The sequence below is a fragment of the Crocodylus siamensis genome, chromosome 4, assembly GCF_052110815.1.
Source record: "Crocodylus siamensis isolate JL-2025a chromosome 4, ASM5211081v1, whole genome shotgun sequence".
NCBI classification, from domain to species: domain Eukaryota; kingdom Metazoa; phylum Chordata; order Crocodylia; family Crocodylidae; genus Crocodylus; species Crocodylus siamensis.
Window position 1 is genome coordinate 16,678,607 of NC_143398.1, and position 21,611 is coordinate 16,700,217.

At 42.7% G+C, this 21,611-nt stretch overlaps 1 protein-coding gene across 12 annotated transcripts in view; it reads left to right on the forward strand.

Annotated features, from left to right (window-relative positions):
* The window catches only part of SEMA3A (semaphorin 3A), a 468,302-nt gene extending 447,664 nt beyond the window's left edge, over nt 1–20,638 (forward strand). For all 12 annotated transcript variants that reach the window (XM_090041876.1, XM_090041883.1, XM_090041875.1 and 9 more), the window contains 4 exons: nt 5,108–5,265; nt 8,464–8,531; nt 16,999–17,141; nt 19,538–20,638. In XM_090041876.1, the coding sequence (XP_089898002.1) occupies nt 5,108–5,265; nt 8,464–8,531; nt 16,999–17,141; nt 19,538–19,993 (825 nt within the window). In that variant the 3' untranslated portion in view covers nt 19,994–20,638. The remainder of the gene's footprint in view (nt 1–5,107; nt 5,266–8,463; nt 8,532–16,998; nt 17,142–19,537) is intronic.
* The last annotated feature ends 973 nt before the right edge of the window (nt 20,639–21,611 follow it).

The following is a 21,611-nucleotide window of genomic DNA, read 5'->3' on the forward strand; positions in this document are numbered from 1 at the left end:
AGCTGGTAAATCTGTTGTGGTGGGGGAAGGGGGGAGAGAAGGGATGTGGTGGGGGCACAGATCAATGCCCCCACAGTGAGGCAGGGATTGGGGCTGGGGCATGGGACTCGGGCAGGGGGGCTTCTGCCACCATGAGCTGCCATGAGCCGCCAGTCTAGGAGGGCATGGGAGCAGATGTGTGTCCCTGGATCCGCATGAGGGCTACACTCTAGACAGGCAGTGAAAGGTGCTGGGAGCAGCGGCTATGCCCTCCCGCCACTCGCCCAACCATGGTGGGGAGGCGTGGGACCGTGCCACTGTCCTGCCTTGGACAAGCGGCGCACAGTGGCTGAAGCCACTTCAGGCTCCCCACGCTCCCAAACAAACTGCAGCTTTGCTCCACATGCCCCTGCAGGGTAAGAAGCACCATGGTATGGGGGTGAGTGCGTGCACCTGGATCAGGAAAGGCCAGCGGCAGGGGCTGTGGGGAACTTTAGGGTGGTTGTAGCCTTCCCATAGTCCCTAATCCTGTGCTGCGAGGGTCAGGAGGAGCCAGGAGTACAGCCCAGCCCTGCCTGCCCTGTGCACATCCAGGGGCCATGCCTTCCTGGACCAGTGGTGTGGCAGTGTGCAGTGGCGGGAGCCCCATTCCCTGAGTCTCCCGCTCCTACTAGGCTCCTTGTCCCAGTCCCAGCCCCAATCCCTCCCTCAATGTGGGGGGCATTGATCTGCCCCACCATGCCCCTTCACTCCCCTCTCTGCCCACCACAACAGACTTACCAACTGGAGGCAGCTGTGTCCAGCGTGGTCAAGGACTGCTGCCTGTTTGGTCTATGGCCAAATCTTTGAATCGGGGCTGAATCTCTGTGAATCAATTTCGAGGCTTCCAATTTGATTTTCACTTTTTAATGGGTCTCCCAATTTGATTTAGATTTGGCTGCTGAATTGGACCAAATCTCCTCCAAATCAAATAGACCACCAAAGCTTCGCACAGCCCTACTACATATTAATGATCTACTGTGCGGTCATTGTCACCAGGAAGCCATGTGGGGACACTACTATGTAGTAACTCGCATTACTTCACAGTCATTTAGTACTTGAGTATGCAACTACTAAATGACTGCACAGTAACAACTATGTAATCAGAGTCTCATGTAGTCATGGCGTGTGAATTCAGAATGAGCCTTCATATGCTGACTGTTTTCAGATTTGTTTAAAGTTTGTTTTCAGCTTTGTTCTCTCTCCTTAGAAAGGCTAGATTTCAATTTAATCACTAAAGCCCCCTTGTTCCTCCTATAGGGGTGTGGTCTCCTAAACCCACTGACCTTCAAGACCTATTCAGTTCTTGCTAGACTGACAGCACACTTAGAACATCTGGCTATAGCCTCTTGGGCACATCTCAGTGAGCCTGCACGTGCAGCTTGCAGAGCCTCAGACTCATCTGAGGTGCTGCAAACTGCATGTGGTGCACAGGTACCCATTTGCTACACTGCTAATTTGCAGCACAGTGGATTTTTTGACACCAGGAGATCCCAGTGTCAAAAAAAACCACAGCTAAAAACAGTATGGCACATGCAGCAGCAGCATGCACTGCCAGAAAGGGAGCCTGGTCAGCCAGGGCTGTTCTCTGGCTGCTGGCCAGGCTCTGAGCAGCCAGCCTGCCATCACCGTTGCCCCAGGGGGCCCCCAGGACCCCATAAGGATGCTGGGGCCATCACAGGTACTAGCTTCTCTTACCCAACTGAGATCAATTTGCCATGCCACTGGAGTGCGTGTGCAGGGTCATGCCCGGGGACAAATAATAGTGGTAGAAATACGTGCCACTGCTATTTGTGCTGTGGGGAGTGCATGCCTCTGCATGTGCTCGCTCATCAGGACACATCCTTTGAGTCTATACTGTCGTTTGACCCCCTGCAGCACCTTAATAGCACAGTTGTTACAGGAACAATGCTTTTAGTTAGTCATGCTGACCCCAGATACTCCATCATCTCGGTTTCCACGGTTTGTGTCTTCAACGGGTGGCAGGAAACAGCTCACAGAGATGTATTTAACGCCAGATCTTTCCCCCTCCTTGTCTCCTGCTGAGTCAACACAAACAGGCTTCACTGAGTTGAGTAGGAAACAGCGTGATGGTGAGCAGGCTTTTGCCTCTCTCACGCCTCCAACTTAAATTCACTCTGAGGCTCACCTTCTAAAAAGAAAAGCTGTAAGCTAAGGTGGTCTCCGATTGACACTGTCAAGCTCTTAGACCTCAACCAAATTTCTAGTAATGGGAGTGAAATGGCAAGATAATCTCTCAAACCTTCAGGAATATCTTACGATCTATTTATCCACACATGGGATGTATAGTCTTATTCAGTGAACACCATTTCTGCTCAGAGTGGGTAGCAGTCACCCCTGAAGAGAGGGCCAGCACAAAATGATGCTCTGCTTATGTGACCTCTTACTGGCTCACTGCAGAGGGACTAGTGCCCATGCCTTGCAGTGCACACGTCATTGCCAGAACGGTACCTTTCAGCACATACACTGTGATTGTCATCAGAAAAGAGCAAGTTATGCATCTACCCTTCAGAATAATTCTGTGGGATTTGGGCCTCTCATTCCCTTAAGTTCTTTAGAAAATTCCTTCCCAAAATATTTGTTTTTTTAAACATTTTGTTTTGCAATGGTACATTTTTTGCTGCACATCAAGATGCCCCAGTTCTCTCTTATTCCAAGCCCCAAGAAAAAAGCTGCATCTCAAGTGTTTTTTGTGTGGTTTCTGATTGCAAACAGTGACTACTGGACTGCAAAGAATATATTTTACTCCTTCCTTATCCCACTAATCTTTTCTATAGTGCTGTTGCTGCAGTAGTTTGGAAGGAACTCTTAATGGATAAGCCCCTGCTATAGTTGATCTGATAATCAGCTGATTGATTAAACACAAATTCTCTTGGGAGAGGCTTTGGGCAAAAGAAAGTTTGACTTCTATGACAGAATATTACCGAGACATGGATACAGATCATTCCCTTAGTGCTTTTTCAATTTCATATTGCCTGGAATGATATATTATCACTCTTTAACATAATGCTCACCAGCTGCATCCTAAATGCATTGCTCTGAAGCAAAGAGGGTGGCAGTCTTGCGACCATAGGGTGTCTAAACCACAGACCGTACTTGCCGGTTTGAAAGTAATGAAGTTTCCAGCAGGAGCAAAATCTTTAAGTAATTTTACTTTGGCTTTATCACATATTTTTTAATTTCCCATGATGGTTCTCTGTTTACATTCAGCTTACAGTTTCTTTCTGAAGAGATTTCGTAGACCTCAAGTTTTTGATCGGTTATATTAGTGTGTGAGAAACCTATTACACATTGTAGATTACTCCGTGGATAGCCCTGGATTCCTTTTACATGTTATATTGATTTAAGTGTATGACACTTTGCTACATGCTTCTGTGTGGTAATACCCCAGTTACATACACTAATATTATTATACAACAGATGCCTAGACTTTTGATTAACCCCCAAAGATCCATCATGTCTCCTGTCAGTCATCCATTCCATGGAGTATTTCCTCCTCTTCTGTTGTGTAAGCAGCTGTGTGAACATAAGATTTTAGCCAGAGTAAATCTGATGCATCCTTGTATGATTTGGCAGAAGAGGGCAGCTTTGTCAGGACTCCATAAGAAGTAGAAAGGTCCTGGAAAAGGGGCTAAGGTGCCCTTCCAAGTGACTTATCCCTGCCAACTCTTGGAGGCCCAGCTTTGAGCATCCCCAACAAATTGGCAGCTACCATCATCTGACTTCTATGTAGGGTTTCTCTCTAAGGTTGTATAAGGTAGATGCAAAGATTCCCTAAAAACAGGGATTCTTACACCAGTGTCTGTCCTCTGAGACAGGAAAAACTAATGAAATGTATTTCTAAGAGAGGCTGCTTAGATTGGGAACTTAAATAGTGAGGTCTTCTCCCTGGCCTGGAGGTTCAGCGCCTGGAGACCTACTGCTCTGATGTTTGGGGGCCTTCCTCCATTGTGTAATGCCTGTTTTCTACCTCACAGCTACATTTTAGTGACTCTATACATATACTAGGATATTTTTGTATGGTACTGGAGAGCTTAAAACCAAAATATTTCTTACCATGGTGCTGCACAGGAATTGTACTTCAATATCCCCTCTGTCTTCAACAGATCTAAGTTCACAGCAGGTTATCTGGGAAGTGGGCTAAAAAGAAAGTGTTTCAATTTTCCCATTTTAGTGTGGTGCTGCATCCTGCTGTGTTTCCCATAGGTGTCCATCATCTTATATGGCTGGGGTTGGCAACCCCTGGTGCACATGCCAGAGCATGGCGCATGCAGGCATTTTGCTTGGCACATGCACCTTGGAACAGATGGTAGGGACAGGGCTGGGGCTGCACTGCCACAACAAGGATTGGGCCCTTCACAGCTCCCCTGCTGTTCTCCCTGAGGTGTGTGCGCACCTGCCACACACAATGAGTCTCGTCGGGGCTCTGCAGACCTCAGTGCAACTGCTTGCAACCTCCCCGCCACCTGCTGTGAGCAGCACCGGCTCTGTGGCAGGCAGCAGGGGCCTGCCCAGGGTCCAGGTTGGCTGTAACAGTTGGAGTGACTGGCTGGGGTGCAGTATGCCTTGAGATGGGGGAGCAGGCAGCACCCTGGCCTACCTGCTCCCCTGTCTTCACGTGCCCTTCCCAGCTGGGTGGGGTGCAGCATGCCTTAGTTTGGGGGATGCCTGCTGGCTAGCCCTGTACTGAGGCACCCTGCAGCCCGGCCAGACCCCCTTGCAGCATGGGGAGCCTGACCAGAAACTAGGAGGAGCTGGGCATGGGCAGTTTGCCCACAACAGGACAATGCGTCCCGTAACAAAGGACACATTGTAGGGGGGTGTGCAGTGGCACAAAGTAATGGCACAAATTTGTGCCGTTGCAAGTGCATGCCCCTGATCGTCTGGACACAGCCCAGGAGCAGACATCATAGCACTATTATGGTGTAAAAAATATATACATGAGAGGAGAAGCAGGTCCCACAACACACACACACGCGCGCGCACACACACACACACACAGAATAATGTATTTTGCATGTCTTTCTAGTGAAACCTGATCATTTGCAAAATTGTACTTTTTTCACAGCAACAGCTCTACATTGGCTCAGCAACCGGAGTTTCACAGCTTCCTTTGCACCGCTGTGATGTGTATGGGAAAGCGTGTGCCGAGTGTTGCCTTGCTAGAGACCCGTACTGTGCCTGGGATGGCTCTTCTTGTTCCCGTTACTTTCCCACTGCTAAAAGGTAGGAACAGTTTCAGATGTCAGAATTGCATGCTACTCGCCTTGACTGATTGTCTCAATGTGACCTGAGGGCTTTAGAGATTTTTCATAGGGTGGTTAATTGGAGCTTTTTCCATTCCAAGGAAAACAAGTCACGGGAGTTACAAGCAATATCAAGTCTTGCTTGAATGAATATTACTACTTCTTGGGATGAATTGGAAGAAACATGGTAAAAAAAAAAAAATTTCAGGAAGATGCCAGCTCTGAAATGAAAATGTAACTTCTTACACAGTAGTAAATGTCAACAACATTTTTTAAAATCTAAAATAGAGAGCAGCATCTATCAACATTACCCAAATCAGAATAGATACTATTCCACATCTGCTTTCTGCTTTGCACTGGTTTAAATCACTATATACATGGTATACCTATTTTTTATTGCTGTATAACTTGAGTAGTTATTTATCTCAGTGCCAAGTAGATACAAAATGGTATCCATTCTGATTTGGTAGAATTTTATACTCATTGGTGTCAATGATTACAGACGGTGCAAAGGGGAGAGGAATCAGCCACTTCAAGTGGAAAATATTCATTTTCGTACTCCTAAATACTGCAGATTAGCTGCTTGTCTGAAGTTTTAAAAACATATATTCTCTGCCCCCATTCAGTTTTAAGGCAATCACTCTTCAGCTTTAACTTCAGCCAAGAGAGTTAAAACATGCTGTTAGATACACAAGTATAAATATGGAATAACATAATTGATAAACACATGAAAATAAAAGCAGACTCTTGGCCATGCTTGGCATATCACATCTTTCTATCAGGTGAGTTAATGCAAAAAGCATTTGCTCAGAGGAAGATCATGTCAAAGCAAATCTGGCAAATATTTTACACTTCAGAAAATGTGAGAAGTCCAGAAATTTACATGCAGAAGTAGCAATCTTTATCTTGAAACTGAAGTTTACTGTTATTATCGTTGGACATATCAGGCTCCTGGGACTGGTTGCTTGGTTGACACCTGGAAGACATGGGTGAAGTAAGGGTTGGTAGCCAACATCTGTAGCACAGTTACTTCAGCTAGAGAGGACTGAAATTTCCAAGGTTTGCATCTTAATGTATCCTAGTAAAGAAAGCAGGCACTTATGAAACATCAGAAAGGAAAAGGAGAACAGTAGAAAGGAAAAGCTAAACATCTCAGTCATAAAATTAACACTCTTAGAAATAATAGAAATGCCACAGTTCTGCCACTAACAAATCTCTATCATTCCAGACACCTGACTTGCTGGGAATGTCTTGTTTTGGGGCACTTGCTAATATCCTTTTATTTAATCATCTGGGATAATTGAAAAGACAGGATCTCTTAGCAGTTGCAGTTTTTATTTTCTCCCCTTCCATTGTATCTTCAAGGAGCCTAATGACAGTTTAGAAAGCCTATAGTGTGACCACTTAACTCAGCCTTGTGCAGATGCTTTCTGGCTGACGTTTCGCAGGTCCCCAAGCTGGCTTAGTGATGAAACATGACATTTGCTGGATATGCTAATTATCCAAAATACAGTGACATTGATGTGAGTCTTTAGGTCTCATTTCTACAAATAGCATCCTATAATTATGTTGGCCTATAGAATTCATAAAGGTAGTGACAAAAATTGCATTTGTAATTCTTACTGGCTTGGATATGGTTGCATTGAATGTAACATTTCATAAGAAAAATGAAGAAACATGCATTCAGTGCTGGGGTAAAGCAATAAAATAGTGTCTCTTGTAGTGTGAACACTAAAGTAAGGAAAGGTACCTTATCTTAAAAACACTGAATATACTTTATGATAGCAGCACTGGGTAGGTGCCATCAATGTACAGTGTTTCAATAAGACTTACATGCCAAAGGCAATATTAAAGAAAAAAAATACAGAAAAAAACTGTTACTTCCACTCACCTGCAGTTCCAAGCATGTAATCCTGCCTCTACAAATGGGCATGGCAAAAGGGACTGCAACCCAAGATCTCTCCCTCTGAGACAGCTCTTCTCATTATTGGGTCAGACTCCCTTTCACTACTTCCCTGGACCTTATGCAGATTAAATTAGACAGTCATTGCTTTTAACATAGAAGTAGCCCTGACTTCAGGGGCTGAATCAGAGGGAACTCCCCCTCCCAGGTGAGTGCTTTAGCCTCTAGGCTGCGGAGGCAGGGTTTTTCTTCCATAGTCCATACTCTTCCTCTGGTACCATGACTCTTGTATTATCAGCTATCCAGTGGCCTATCTCCAATAGGACAGGTAGTCAATGCCCTTATCTGGCCTCTTCTATACATTTGTGGTTAGGGAACTCTCTGCAATGTGAGAAAAATGTCTAAACCAACATTTCCAGAAACAGTTACAGGCTTAAAGACTCAACACGTGCCACTAATGAAACATTTCATCTGAATTCCCACCCTGCTCTAAAAAGAAATTGTGTCTTTGACAGCAATCATCGGAAAGCCCTTCCACCCATCCCATTCTGTGGTTGTTAATGAAAAATTCCAACTGATCTAGTAATGATGGTCCAAGAGAGATTTCACTGTCACTCCAGGAACAATTACTTTCTTTTTTTTGAATTTGAGCGTTTGTGACTGAAGGATGAGACCAAGCATGGCTTTTACAAAGATACTTGACTTTTGCCTATGTGTTGCTGGATTCCATAATCTGAAATCCAAGTATTGTTCAGCCAGCTAATCCTCTTTGCTGTCTTCTGATTTGCAGTCCCTGCCTTCCTTTTATGCCTCAAGTGAAGTGCTCACACTCTAAACACATCTTTGTTTGCCCTGTTCTTTTCTTCTATTCTAAATGAAACTCCTTGCTGTGACTTGAATTGGGTTTTGTGTCACAGACATTGAGGTAACAAAAGAGACAAAGAACACAACTAATGCAAACAAAAAGAGAACTGTATAAAAAAGATTTTTTCTCTCTATAAAATACAACATTTTAAACATGGTAAGAGAACAATTTTAGTTCAATGGACATCTGTTTGGAAGAATATACGCTATAGTAAATGGGTACTATTGTAAGAACCTAGAGATGGACTCAGGCTACGAAATTTGGACTATAATTCTCTCCTATGATTGTATTCCTATCTAGGAGTAATTGTGAGTCCAGGTACCTGTGAATGAGACACTCTTATTTTATCTATCACAAATCTAAAGTTGATCACTGACACAGCTACTAACATTTTTCCATGGTATTTTTAGACGTACTAGACGACAAGATATCCGAAATGGAGACCCTCTTACTCATTGCTCGGATCTGCAGCACCATGGTAAGTTAGAGATATTTTCACTTAAGTGAAACTAGCTGGCACATGATATGCAAACTGGGTATTGATGGGAAGCAAAAATAGGATTCACTAGTGAAACTATAGTGTACAGTTGTGGAATATAAATGTACTCACCTTTGTTCCTTAATTTATCTTTGACTACGTTAATTCAGAAAATGTGTTCAGGATCCTTATTTCTTTACAAGCTTATAATCAAATTTTGCTTTTTCTTCAGTTTTCTACTCTGTCTGACATTGCATCATGCCAATATGCTATGCATATCATGGAGCAGTAAAATTATATTGTATTGTAACATGACACCAGAATGTACATGTAGCTTTGGAGAAGTGTCATACTATTTACAGCGATCTAACTGAGCACATTGACACAGAGTTGTACATTAGTGAGTGAACAAAAAGAACAATTGTCTTCTCCTCCCTCCAGCATTGTTTCCTGCCATAATCCAGCCTCATTTTAAATAGGGTTTCTACCACTTCTGTATCACTCAGTTTTGTTGTTGGCTGAATATATTTCACAGGGTCTTACCCAGATCTTTCCTTTACTGACTGGTTGTATCCTGGCAAACAAACCTATCTTTGCACCAGTTTGCTGCCAAACCCTTCAAAACATCCTCATTCAAAGAATGAGAAATTTGCTTTTTGCCCTAAGTAAAAAGAACACGTAGACAATACAATACTTCCCTCTGCTGGAGAATGTTGATTACTAATGGATTTGTGACATCAGATCAGTCTTGGTTAATTCAAGGATATGTAAAGTGTATATGTGTCTGTATACATATACATATACATATGTAGCACCCGGAAGTAGAGATGCATGGCACTCCTATTGTCTTCAGCTCCTCTTAATAGCAAATATGGCAACTAATCCTAACTCATGTGTCTGTATTATACACATACACCTCAGATATGTTGCAGTAATACTTCTGTCTTAACTTCTTCATGCTGCCTCACACCTAACGTTATTGGGAATGTGGGGGGTCCAATTACTTTGTGGTTGGTAGAGCAAGTACAAGATAATGTGAGGTAATCAAAATTGTATGAAGAGATATTTTGCTTCAAGATCCATGATCGTGCCCCTTCCATGGCTTGGAAGCTCATAACACGTGAAATGATTTGGGAGGCTCAAATCCATGATACTGCGGGGAACACAGCCTGAGAAAATAAGAGTTGCTATATTAAGTGAAGAGAACAGTTTGCAATTGTATATGATATGCATTTTACTCAGGGGCAATCCGGCAGATTAAGCAGCCTGTGTTTTGCACTGGGAGAGTGTTCCCAATTCACTAGAAAGAATCTGCAGTGCAACCCCTAACTTGTGGATTATGTTTTCAGCAGGACCATGCACAAACCCCAGTTACATGGGTTGTGATCTCCTGAATGCACTGACCTGACCTGAAAGTCTGCAGAGAAGGTTCAGTCCTTAAGTCTATCACCAGTCTCTCAGCCTGACACGACTTAATGCTTTTTCATGGGATGAATTCCTGAACTCAGTAAATTCAGTGACAGAACTCCCATGAGTTTAACAGAAGCAGAGATTCACCCATGGTTTGGTAGTTAAAAAACTTAGTAGACTCTGTTCCCTGTAAATACCAAACAGCTGTGTCCCTCCAGCAGTGCTGATTAACCTAGAAAGCTCTTGAGCCATCAGGGAAGGCAACTCCTTTACATGGTATAGTTTCAGAGCATTGCTCTGCACATGCTCTACCTCTAGAGCCCTGCCAATATTTTAGAACAATAATTGCTGAAGAAGTGTCTAGCAACACCTCTTGCATTGGCCAGCTCTACTGGCAAAGCTGCAGGGTTCTTATTTATCTTCATACCCCCAAAAAAAGAACTGCAAAAACACCTTTCATTTCCCTTTCTCCACTTGACGCACAAAGGAGATTTTCCGCTGGAAGGGCAGCATGTAACCTATAGCTGTTCTTGCACTTAGTTTCTGGCCATCACTTCAGACAACCTGCTATGACCAATCATGTGGTGCAGCAATTTTATTTGGAAAAATATCTGCTTTATTCATTCCAAGTAGAAGTAATGTAAACTTGTTCAAGTATGTCAACAGGAACTCTGTAAAGGCAATAGCTGAGCTGAGAGCAAGATACCCCTTGGTGAAATGAAATTCAGTGAGATGATAAAGTTGGAAATGATTAGGAACAACAGCAACCCAGAAAAAAATATTTAAAATATCTTGAAACTGGCCTCCAGCTGTACTTCTGTGAGGCACTATAACTACAAGAGATTTGGCTTCAAATATTACATGCCACAGATATCTTCCAGTTTTCAATCTAATCTGTAATTTATTTAACTAAAATTCTGACTTTTCTCTGGTTGCTATGTTATAAAAATGGATCAAAATTATGGAAACTCTTTGTGAATCTGTTGAGAAATGGATAGAAATTATGGTGCTTTCTCACTTGCATTTGCAAGTACACGCATTTATGACATGGTGCATAACCAAGCCGATTGGTCCCAAACATTGTGGCTAAACATTATTTGGGACCAAACATTACACAAAAAACAGTTTAAGTGATCAGAAACTAGTTTAAACCTGTAACAGAACAGAGGTCCACTGCAATACACTAGTTTGAAAATGGCTGAAATTGGTTTGAGAGAATCTTGGCTGAATGTAGTATCAGACTTAACTGATTTGGGTCAAACCAGTTTATGCAATGTCTGTCTCAGACCTCTTCCTGGTTTAAGTTAAATCAGCTTCCTCCAGCATCCCAGATGCATTGCAACCCTGGGCGGGGCTCTGCTCCCTGGCTGTTGCTCCAGCAGAGACTGCAGGTACAGTGCGGTCTGCCTGGCTTCCTCCTGCTCCTGCCCACCACCACTCCCTACTCAAGCAGGGATTCCCATCTCCCCACTGCCTTGCACAGACACCGCTCAGCATTAGCTAGCATATCACATGCTGGCTACAGTCTATGCTGTGGGAGACAGGACAAAGGCAAACAGAATAGTGTCAGCTTACAGCCTTTTAAAGCTAATCATCAGGTAGCTGGTCACGTCCCTCCATTCCTTCCTTGGAAAAAGGTTGTTTAAGAAGAGCTTGAACTAATGAGAGAAACTTTGTTTTGTTTGATGGGGTGATAAATGCTAACAATTCCCTTTGTAACTCCCTGCTGTATGTAGGGGGAGAAACTCCTCCCTAATCAAAGCATCCTGCTGGGGTCTGACCACATCCCCCACCTCAGCTCAGCATTGTTGAAGGGAAGAGAGGGCTGCTCTAGCACCCCCTAAAATAAGGAAACCCCTTCCCACACCGGCTTCTGGCCTGAACCATTGCAGGCATGTGCCTGCATCTCTTCAGTCCAGAGGGGATGTCTGTGCAGTTACAAACCAGCTTAGCCTAGCCAGGTTAAACTAACCTGCAAAGATTGAATCAATTCAGGCCCAGGCTCAGGCTTTTTGAATGTGAATTACTGCTAATTTTCTTTTCTATATTACAACCAACAGTCTCTTGAGTAGCAGATGCAAAATGGGGTTTATCTTGTAAATGAGAAATATGCTCTGGAAGTTCTTCTATCAATTTCTCTAAACATTCATCTGTATTGCTTACTCATTGATTCTCTCCCTGTGTGCCAGGACCATGAACCAAGAAACTGCACAAGCAAAGAATAGCCTGTTTTCTGTAACCACCTTTTCTCAAAGACAGTTCATAGCAAATTTCATTAAGGGGCTTCTGACAAGGACATTTGAATGTGCTTTGAGCAGGATATGAGTAGCTTATGATCTTCCCTAATGTCATTAATAGGGATCTACCTAATTTGTATGAGAAATGTGAGGTTCAGTGGTACTTTTAATCTTGCTGTTTTCACCATGCACCCCCCCACCCTCCACTGTTGGTTGGCCAAGAGACCACAATGGCCCCACAACTCACTGCTTGCTCCTGATGACCAGCCAGGAGGGAAAAAACATGGTTTTAAATATTCCATGGTTTTTGCCTTCCATCACTGGTTGGGCAAAAGGTCCTGGCAGTTCTGCTGCTCGCTGCTGATCAGCTGAGAGGCAGAAACCATGGTACATTTTAAACTGCATTTTTTGCCTCCTGGCTGATGAGGAGCAAGTAGCAAGTGGCAGGGCCAGCGGGGTCCCTTGGCCAATCAGTGGCAGGGGGCACACAGTGAAAAGAGAAAGATTAAAGGAACCGTTGCACAGCGTGCTTCTGGCAAGATTTAGGCAGATCCCTAGTTTTGGATGTCTAAAGAAATTAAGTTCAGAAACACAGTAGAACAGAAACAATGTGAGCAAAATATTGAGAAGTATAGCACACTAAAACTACCACTGACACAAAAGGGAATTGTGAGTGATCAGTGTAATCAGTTCTAGTTAACCAAGTATTACAGTTTGAATCCAAGTCAGAGCCATAAAAATATAAACATCTCTTGTTTAAACTAAAGAACAACATGTCCCATAACCACTTTTATACCACCCTTAACTATTGCCTGTAGTGGACTCATTTGATTCTTTTTTGGACCAGTCATGAGAAGGAGATCCATAGTCACCTAATGCAAATAAAATCACACAGGATTCACTGTACATCTCTGAATGAATTTGACCTTGCTGAGAAGCATTCCTTTGCAAAAAACTGTTCTTGTAGATAGGTACCTCTTTTTCTATTATGTCCTTAGCTCCCCCTTGAGAATGACAGCTCTCACATAGGATTTTCATTTGAATTTCAAAACAAGCTTCATGTCTTCCATTCCCTTCCAATTCCTCCAGCTACTCCTCTGAACTTTCCAGGTTTTCACTTTCCTTTGCTGCTGCTTCTCAGGACTTTCTGTCACTTTCAGACCTATTTCCTGATTTGTTAGCTACTTCATCATTTTATGCACTTTCTTGTATTCAGTCATGCCAATATTACCTAATTTTATAACCCTTTCTGGACATCATCATGGCTCTCATGACTTACAGAAATAAGATTTGACAGGCGATTATTTCAATCACCATCCATTCCCTGGGAATATGAAATGGAAGCCTGCAACACATTCTTTAAGGTTATGTCCGGATTTAAATGACCTAAGCAACAGGACTTCCATCATTCTCATGTTGATTTCTCGTGGTTTAAAACACGATGACTCAAATCCATCCCCCCTGTAGCTTGTATGTTATCCAGCTAACCTTAGCTATGTGAGAGGCATTTTGAGCCGACCATGCAGATTTTCAGATTCCAGTCCCCCTGTGCAACCTGGTGGGTCTTCCTGAACATGCTGTGTAAATCTCACAAATTATGGTCCCAGAAAATCCACGAGTAATGGTTTGACAGAGAAGGATCTTCCTACCTGTTAACCCGGTATCCCAGTGGTTAGGGCTCTAGTGCCGGGAGTTTTCAAGCCACCCTTGCCCTCTCTAACTTCCCTGTAAAGTGCCCTAGCCACAAGGCCATTGACTAGGAAGCGTCAAAGGAGGCTGGACAATGAAAAGGAGAATGTATGTGGGCAAAGTCAGCAGGGGACCAGAGTTTCCAGAAGCGCTGTCAGGGAGCGCAGCTGGGCGGGGAGCTGCTGCAGGGCCAGGATCTCGCAGCCGTGACAGTGGGGTCCGGAGCTGGGGCAGAGCCCTGCCCAGGGAGGGGCATGCAGGCAGTGAATCATAGCTCTGCCCCGGCTCCAGGCTGTGCTGTCACCATCCCCGCCCTGGCCCCGCAGCAGCTTCCCACCCAGCCACACACACTGCCAGGGGCTCTGGGGCCAGTCTCCGTGGAGACCTTGGCCCTGAGCTATCACAGCTCTGCCACTGCTGGGGTTTCCATGGAAACCGGCCACAACGAGCAGGCAGGGGCTGCTGGGAAATGCTGTCTGGCCATCTGCCGAATCCGCCATTTTGCCCAGCCCTGGTTTAGAAAGAGCACAAGCCGGCGGGAATGTATTTCTGCAAGATGGAAACTGCCTTCGGAGGCGGGGGCTCTGGGTTCCAGACCGTCCTCCTCTCCCACTGAGACAGAAGGTACTGCACAGCTGCCTGTGGAGTTTATCCATTGACTATTAAATGAAAAATACAGGGGCCAGTCACCAAGGTCTGCACCTTTGCAGGCCAGTCCCCACCTCACTCGGACACTTCCTCTAGCTTGCTCTCCTTCTGGTCCCATATATATGTGTGTGTGTTCTCCTTTTGCCTGCCTAATGGACCAGCGTCAACAGGAGTTATGAAGGGCGTTTTTGACATGCTTACCCCATGGCCAGGTGCATAGGTTACTTTGCAGAGAAATGGGAGAAGTGTGTTCACTTTGGGTGAAAGGGGTTATAGGACGCAAGTTTCCCAATCCCTGGGCAAATGTCCCAAGCCATAAACTCTTAAGTTAAAATGTGAGAGGCCTCCTACACTCCTCCTCCTCTGAATTTTGCAAATTACATAGAATTATGAGCTTTCATAGAAGCAGGAAGTAGGGTGTAAATCCATGCAACTGGCTTGAAATGCCACCTGTACAAGTCACTTTAGTCATGTAAGTGCGAATTGCTTATCTAAAGGTAGAACATGATGTAAGCCCATGCATCTTTTTACCATATAATCACTTTAAATTCCCCTTGTATCACTTTACACATTTTCAGTCCCTCTCCTTTGTTGATACTTCCAACATTTCCCTACTTAACCAAGGTACTTCCTCAACCTTTACAACTTTTATAACTCTCTCTTGGCCTTCCTTCTGCCCTTTAATAGTCCTTCCTTGCTTTCCTTAACCTCATTGTCTTCCAGTGATCCCCCAAAAGTACCACTCTGGCTCAAAACTCATCTGACATCCTCCAAGGAGATATGATTTTCAGATGAACACTGATTTACACAGCACCCCACCCCCATTGACTCACGCAAAAAGTTCACTGTGGGGCAGAGCAAAGCAAAGCATGGCATTTTCTATTTGTTTAGTGTTTAAAAGCCGTTTGATGTTTCATTACTAAGAGTTAAACAGGCATCAATTCCTACCCTGCCCCACTTGAGGGACTGAATGTCATTAAGGAGGGGAACATATGATTACTGTGTCAACATAAACCACAAAGGCAGTCTTCTTTCTTCCCTTTGGCTCAGTCATTTAGCAAACAGACTGTTTGCTAAACAACACAGTCAATATGATAATGGCATTGTGAAATCAAACAATTTTTGACAAAGGATTGCACTGCAGAGGCTTTTAATTATACATTCTTTCCCTATAACAAAAAAAAAATCAGATTATATAAAGATTTCCAATAGTAAAGATCAAAGGGTAAAATGGAAAGCACCATAAATAATGGCAAAAGAGACAGGAAACCCCGTGAGATCAACACAGTGTTAAATAGCTTACCAACCTCTTCCTCACCCCTATACTCTCCAGGATTATTATACTATTGCCGCTTAAGTCCATAACAACAGTTTAAAGAGCTAAGGTGGAGAGTTGAAATATGATGCCTTATTGCCTCTGTGGTATTGGAGGAGAATCAAATGCTATGTAAGTCCTTTAGCAATGTGATATTTCCAGCAAGTTGATGGATCTCGTGAAACCTTCTTGTTACAAGAGGAAGTAATTTATTTAACTTTCTTTTTTCCCCTCCCTATAATGTCTGGTTTATTAGCCTCATTACATTTCCATAAATTATGCCACTACAGGAGGAAATGATTAATTGAAGATTGTTTCCTCAAAAACATTATTCCTGGTCATTAACAACTGCAACAAACCGAAATGCCATATAAGCTAAACACATTATAGTACTCTTAAAAAGCCTCACGTTTTATTACTTTGCTGTAAAGTATTATGATCATAGAGCCCATGAGGCATCATTACAGACATTCTAAAACTACACCCTGAATTTTCTCATTGTTTAAGTTTTGTCAGAAAAAGTGCTTGTTGTATCCTACATGTTTTTTCCTGATGAATAATGATTAGCAGTGAGCAAAATATTCTTTTTTTTTTTTACTTCAACTCTTGCAGTTTTTCCAGTTGTTTCAATTAAAAAGGTACCTAGTGACATTTACCTAGACAGATACGTTCACCAAGATTTTCCATAATAATTATTGACTGGGAAGCTTCAGTCTTTTGAGGACTTTCCTTAAGACATCGTAAAGAGGACATGTTTTTTGACATGTGAGGCTCTTCACAGTATGTGTAGGTCTTAACATAGTGCCACGGCCCAATTCTGCAGTGTTCTGTGTAGTCATTTATACCAGTGCAAAATGGATACCCAAAGTTACTATTCTAATACAGATGAATAAACTTTATATTTTAGGGCTTATGATCTATTCAGTGTTGTGGCCTTTAATTAAAACAGAACTAGAAACTTTCTCAATCTAGCCTTGGGCATGAAAAATTACTAGAGGGGCAAATCAGTGAGGGAAACAGACCAGTTATTTCAGCCTTTACTGGTCTGAACTGTCTCCTATATGCAACAGCAAAACTGTTTATTAAATAAGAAAATAGATTTGATTTCCTTTTCTGATCATTTTCATTTCTTCCCCTTTTTTGTTTTGTTTTTTGTATTGCCTTACAGATAACCCAAGTGGGCAAAGCCTGGAAGAAAAGATTATCTATGGAGTAGAGAACAGTAGCACGTTTTTGGAGTGCAGTCCAAAATCTCAGCGTGCATTAGTCTACTGGCAATTCCAAAAGCAAAATGAGGACCGAAAAGAAGAGGTACACTAACAAGAATTCAAATATCTGTGACACTTTAGCAACAGTATATCCTGCCACAACCTACCTCCTCCCTAAGGGGCCATTTCAAGCTCAACCTTTTCCCTAAACAAAATCACCTTTTCATTTAGTTTTCAAAAACCTGTACAAGGAGCCTTGCCTCCTCCTTGTCCCTTAACCCATTCTGACAAGACATCTGGTTTCCTCTATCACCCCACCTGTCCCCATTTGATAGACTTTCCTGGGCTCTCAATAAGAAACCTTCACTGCCTCCTCCCATTTTGACTATCTGTAAATAGACTACTCTAGTTGACAAAAATCCCCTCCTGATCCCCCCAAAGCTCACTGCTCACTTATGAGGAGAGAAGAGTCTGCACCCTCTCATGCTCTGAACAAAAACTCAAAAAAGGATATAAACCTCACCTTCTTGCTTCTCTCATGATGCCCCATCTTGCAGGCATCCTTCATGTGCCCAGTTCATGCAATCAGTATACTCTAGGCTCTTCCAATCATATAGGTGTCTTAAAGGGTTAAGTTCATCCTTTTCAGCATGCACATGTCTTAAAGGCTTAAGTTCATCCTTTTCAGCACACATAATCCTGTAACCCCTATGTCGCACTTACACCATCCGAAAAGTCTTACTTTGGCTTTATATGATACATAGACCCCTCTGCACAGAATTCATAGAAATTAGTAGGGAAAACAAGTAGCTGAATCCAGACCACTTTGCAGACCCTTTTTTAATTTTCTAAATATTAATACAATTATTAATTATAAGTATAAATCCCCATGATATGTTCCATTGTTAAAACCATTGCTTTTATGGTGACCAGTAAATTGTGCTGGCCAGTTTAGTTTAAAAAGAAAATCCTAAGTCAATTAATAGGAAATGTTGTATACCAAATCAGTGTTCATAGAGGTAAGAAGCCAACCATCCCTGCCTGCATTTAAGTGAAATTTCTGCCCCCCCTCCTTATTTTGTTACCTAAATTGAATTGTTGCACAGATGTAGTTTTCTCAGGTGCTCACAGGGATCAGTAGAAATCCAGACATTTTGGTCTACAGCTCAGGCACATCATTGGATTATTTATAAGAAAATAACCTTTACTCTGTTGTTCTTTCGCTCTACCTGAAGTGTTTTTCTATGTTGTATTATTTGAAGAATAAAAGTGAAAGCCAACTTAGTTTCTGTACCCCACTGAAGCTCAGAGGAATTTTCCCAAGAAACCAGGAATATACATTGTCAAACATTGTGCTGTCTAGTCTCACCAACATTGTGAAAACATTTTTCAGCTGTTTTGTTTGCTGGGGTATTTTTAGTGGACAATATACATGCATCCCCATGAGTTCACATGTGCAGAGGTGCTTGTTTCCCATGGGTCACATAGCGCAAACACATATTTGTGCCCCTGCTGTTTGTCTTTTGGCATCCCCTTGCACATGCGCTCTGGCATGTGGTAAAGGGACCTGAGTAGGGTAGGGGAGGTTAGGCCCAACACTTGTGTTGGCCCCAGCAGCCTTACCTATGGTCCTGGGGGCCGCCTGGGGCAGCAGTGGTGCTGAGCTGGCCTCCCAGAGCCTGGCTCTGGCCAACTAGGCTCTGGTTTCTGGTAGTGCATGCTGCTGTCACATGCACCATGCTGCTTTTCTGACACTGGATTTTCCCAGTGTCAAAAAAACATAATGCACTGCAAATTAGCAGCATAGCACATGGGTGCATACAGTTTGTGGCGCCTCAAATGGCTTTGAGGACCTGGAAACCATACATGCATGCTTGTGGGGACATGCCCTATGTATTCTCTTCTCTCTGAATTTGTGTACACACATAAGGTCATTGTACAACTGCTTTTCTGATCATTCACACAAATATAACCTTTTGCAGGCCCATTTCGGGCAACCTGGAAATTTGAAGCATAATCCACACTTCTTTCTCTTGCTCCTCTTCTCCTCTAACACCACCCATCTTCTGTAAGAGGGGTTTGCACTGGGGAGCAACATGGGAACAAGTGGTTCTCCTTCCAAACATGGAAGCGCAACACTGCTCATGATGCAGCTGGCCCAGGATTACTGGTATGGCCTCCTGACTGCAGTGCTGGGTTTGTAGACTTTGCTTATTTTGCATCTCACATAACTTTTCAAAACTCCTCTGAGAAAATTCCTACAGGGTTTTTACCACGTAGCAGTAGGGAGTGAGGAGTAAACTCTTTACTTGCCAGTTTCCCTGAGCAGCAAAGTCATAATGGCTTGAAGAATTCTACAACTACAAAAGGACTAAAAGGATTTCCCCCGTAACATATTTCTTTGCCACATTCTTCTTTAACATGCCAAAGAATTAAAGTACTCAAGGAATAACATTGATGAGAAATAACTGTTGAAATGCATCTTTTTCTCCAACACAGATAAAAGTGGATGATCGTTTGATCAGGACTGATCAGGGCCTTCTGCTACGGACCCTTCAGCGGAAAGACTCTGGCACTTACTTTTGTCATGCGGTGGAGCATGGCTTCATGCAAACTCTGCTCAAAGTGACCCTGGAGGTAATTGATTCTGAACACTTGGAAGAGCTGCTTCATAAAGAAGAAGATGGTGAGAGCTCCAAGCCTAAGGAGGCATCCAACAGCATGACCCCTAGTCAAAAAGTTTGGTATAGAGACTTTATGCAGTTAATTAACCACCCCAACCTCAATACAATGGATGAGTTCTGTGAACAGGTTTGGAAAAGGGACCGCAAACAACGTCGGCAAAGACCAGCCAATGCCCAGGTGAATACTAATAAGTGGAAGCACCTACAAGAAAATAAGAAAGGTAGAAACAGGAGGACCCACGAATTTGAGAGGGCACCACGGAGTGTCTGAGCTACATTACCTCTAGGAACCTCATCCAAGTAGAAACTTGTGTAGACACATAACTGGAAAAAATGCAATATACATGAACTTTTTCATGGCATTATGTGGATGTTTACAAGGGTGGGAAGCTCAAACAATTTCCACCAGGTTTAATTAAAGTAACCTTCCTAGCAACTCCTTGCCCATTCCTTCCACCAGTATCCAGCTTACTAGAGTTTTATGGATGAAAAAACACCCTGGACCTACCTTTATTGCTCAAAGAGTTCTTCGAGGGAAAGACAAATGTTGCTTTCTCTTTTGCCCAAGATATAAAAATGTCATATATTTCATGCTGCCATTAAAAAGGAAAGAAGCCCACCTTTCATCAGAGGTACCACCTTTCCTGAACCTAACTATAAAACTGCATGGACTTGTTAAGCTGATGAACATCCTAACATGTGATTGGACACAAGGATTTTGCTTTGTTTGGTCTACCAGTTCTCCTGCTTATATGTACTGGAAGAGTTTAAAAAAAGACTGAAGGAGATTGTCTGTGAAAATCTGAACAGCATAAGCCATCCGTCATCCAGAGAAACAAAAGAAAAAAGTTGGAGTACACTGGCCTACTACTGATGACTTCTTTCAGCTTTGATCTAAAGATGTATTTTATTAAAATGATAATTTAAATATACCATGGCAAATATGCAGCAAACATTAGCTCTTTTCTAAAATAGATTAGATTTTTTCTCTTAGAAATATTGTACTTTCTAATTATTGGTTTAAAAGGAAAAAAAACCCCTTCCAATTATGAGCTGCTTTATTCTTTTGTTTGAAATTTTTTTCAAGGCAGTAAGTCACACTGCAGTTAACCCACTCTCCTTTAACCCAAGGTTCTATATGACAAGTAACTTCTAAGCAGTTGTAAAACTAAGCTATTTTAACACAAAAGTCTCTGTATGGCATGGAAGTCTTTTGCATTTTTTAATTCTTTTTTAAATGTCTATGTGAAAGATCAACTTGTACAATATCTTGATACCAAGCAAAATAGATGGAACCAATGAAGAACAAAGGATTTGATTTAAGTTATATATATTTTTATTTCAAAAACATTAAAAAAACCTTCCCTTTTAATAAATACACAATTGCTTTGCTGGTTCATGAAAATGTGTTAATGAAGGTGGCTAGATACTGTGTCTCATAGACAGCTGTTATTCAGTAAGAAAAAAACTCCTATTTGATTTAGTAGTTTTGCTCCTAACTCAATAGTAGGATAATGTCTATAATTCTTAGTCTCCATTTTTTTTGTGAGCTAAGTTTTTTAAACAAACACAGCACAACCCTGCTTACATGGTATGCGAGGGGTGCAGACAGAAGTGCAGCTCCCAGCTGTAACGCAGAACATGTTCTGCAAAGCGTTCTGAGTTACAGCATTACCCCAGACCAGACAGAAGTTCATTGTTGGTTCCAAGGGGGAGGGGAATCTAGCTTTGGGCTGGGAGCCTACAGCCAAGTTTCCATAGCAATGGCCATTGCTCTCTGCTGGTACTTCCTGTTTTCAGAATGGGAAGGGGGGGCAAAGCTGAAATGTGGGGTGTGTGAATTGAAGCCGCCCCCACGTCGGAGGGCTTCCATACCCACTTTTCACCTC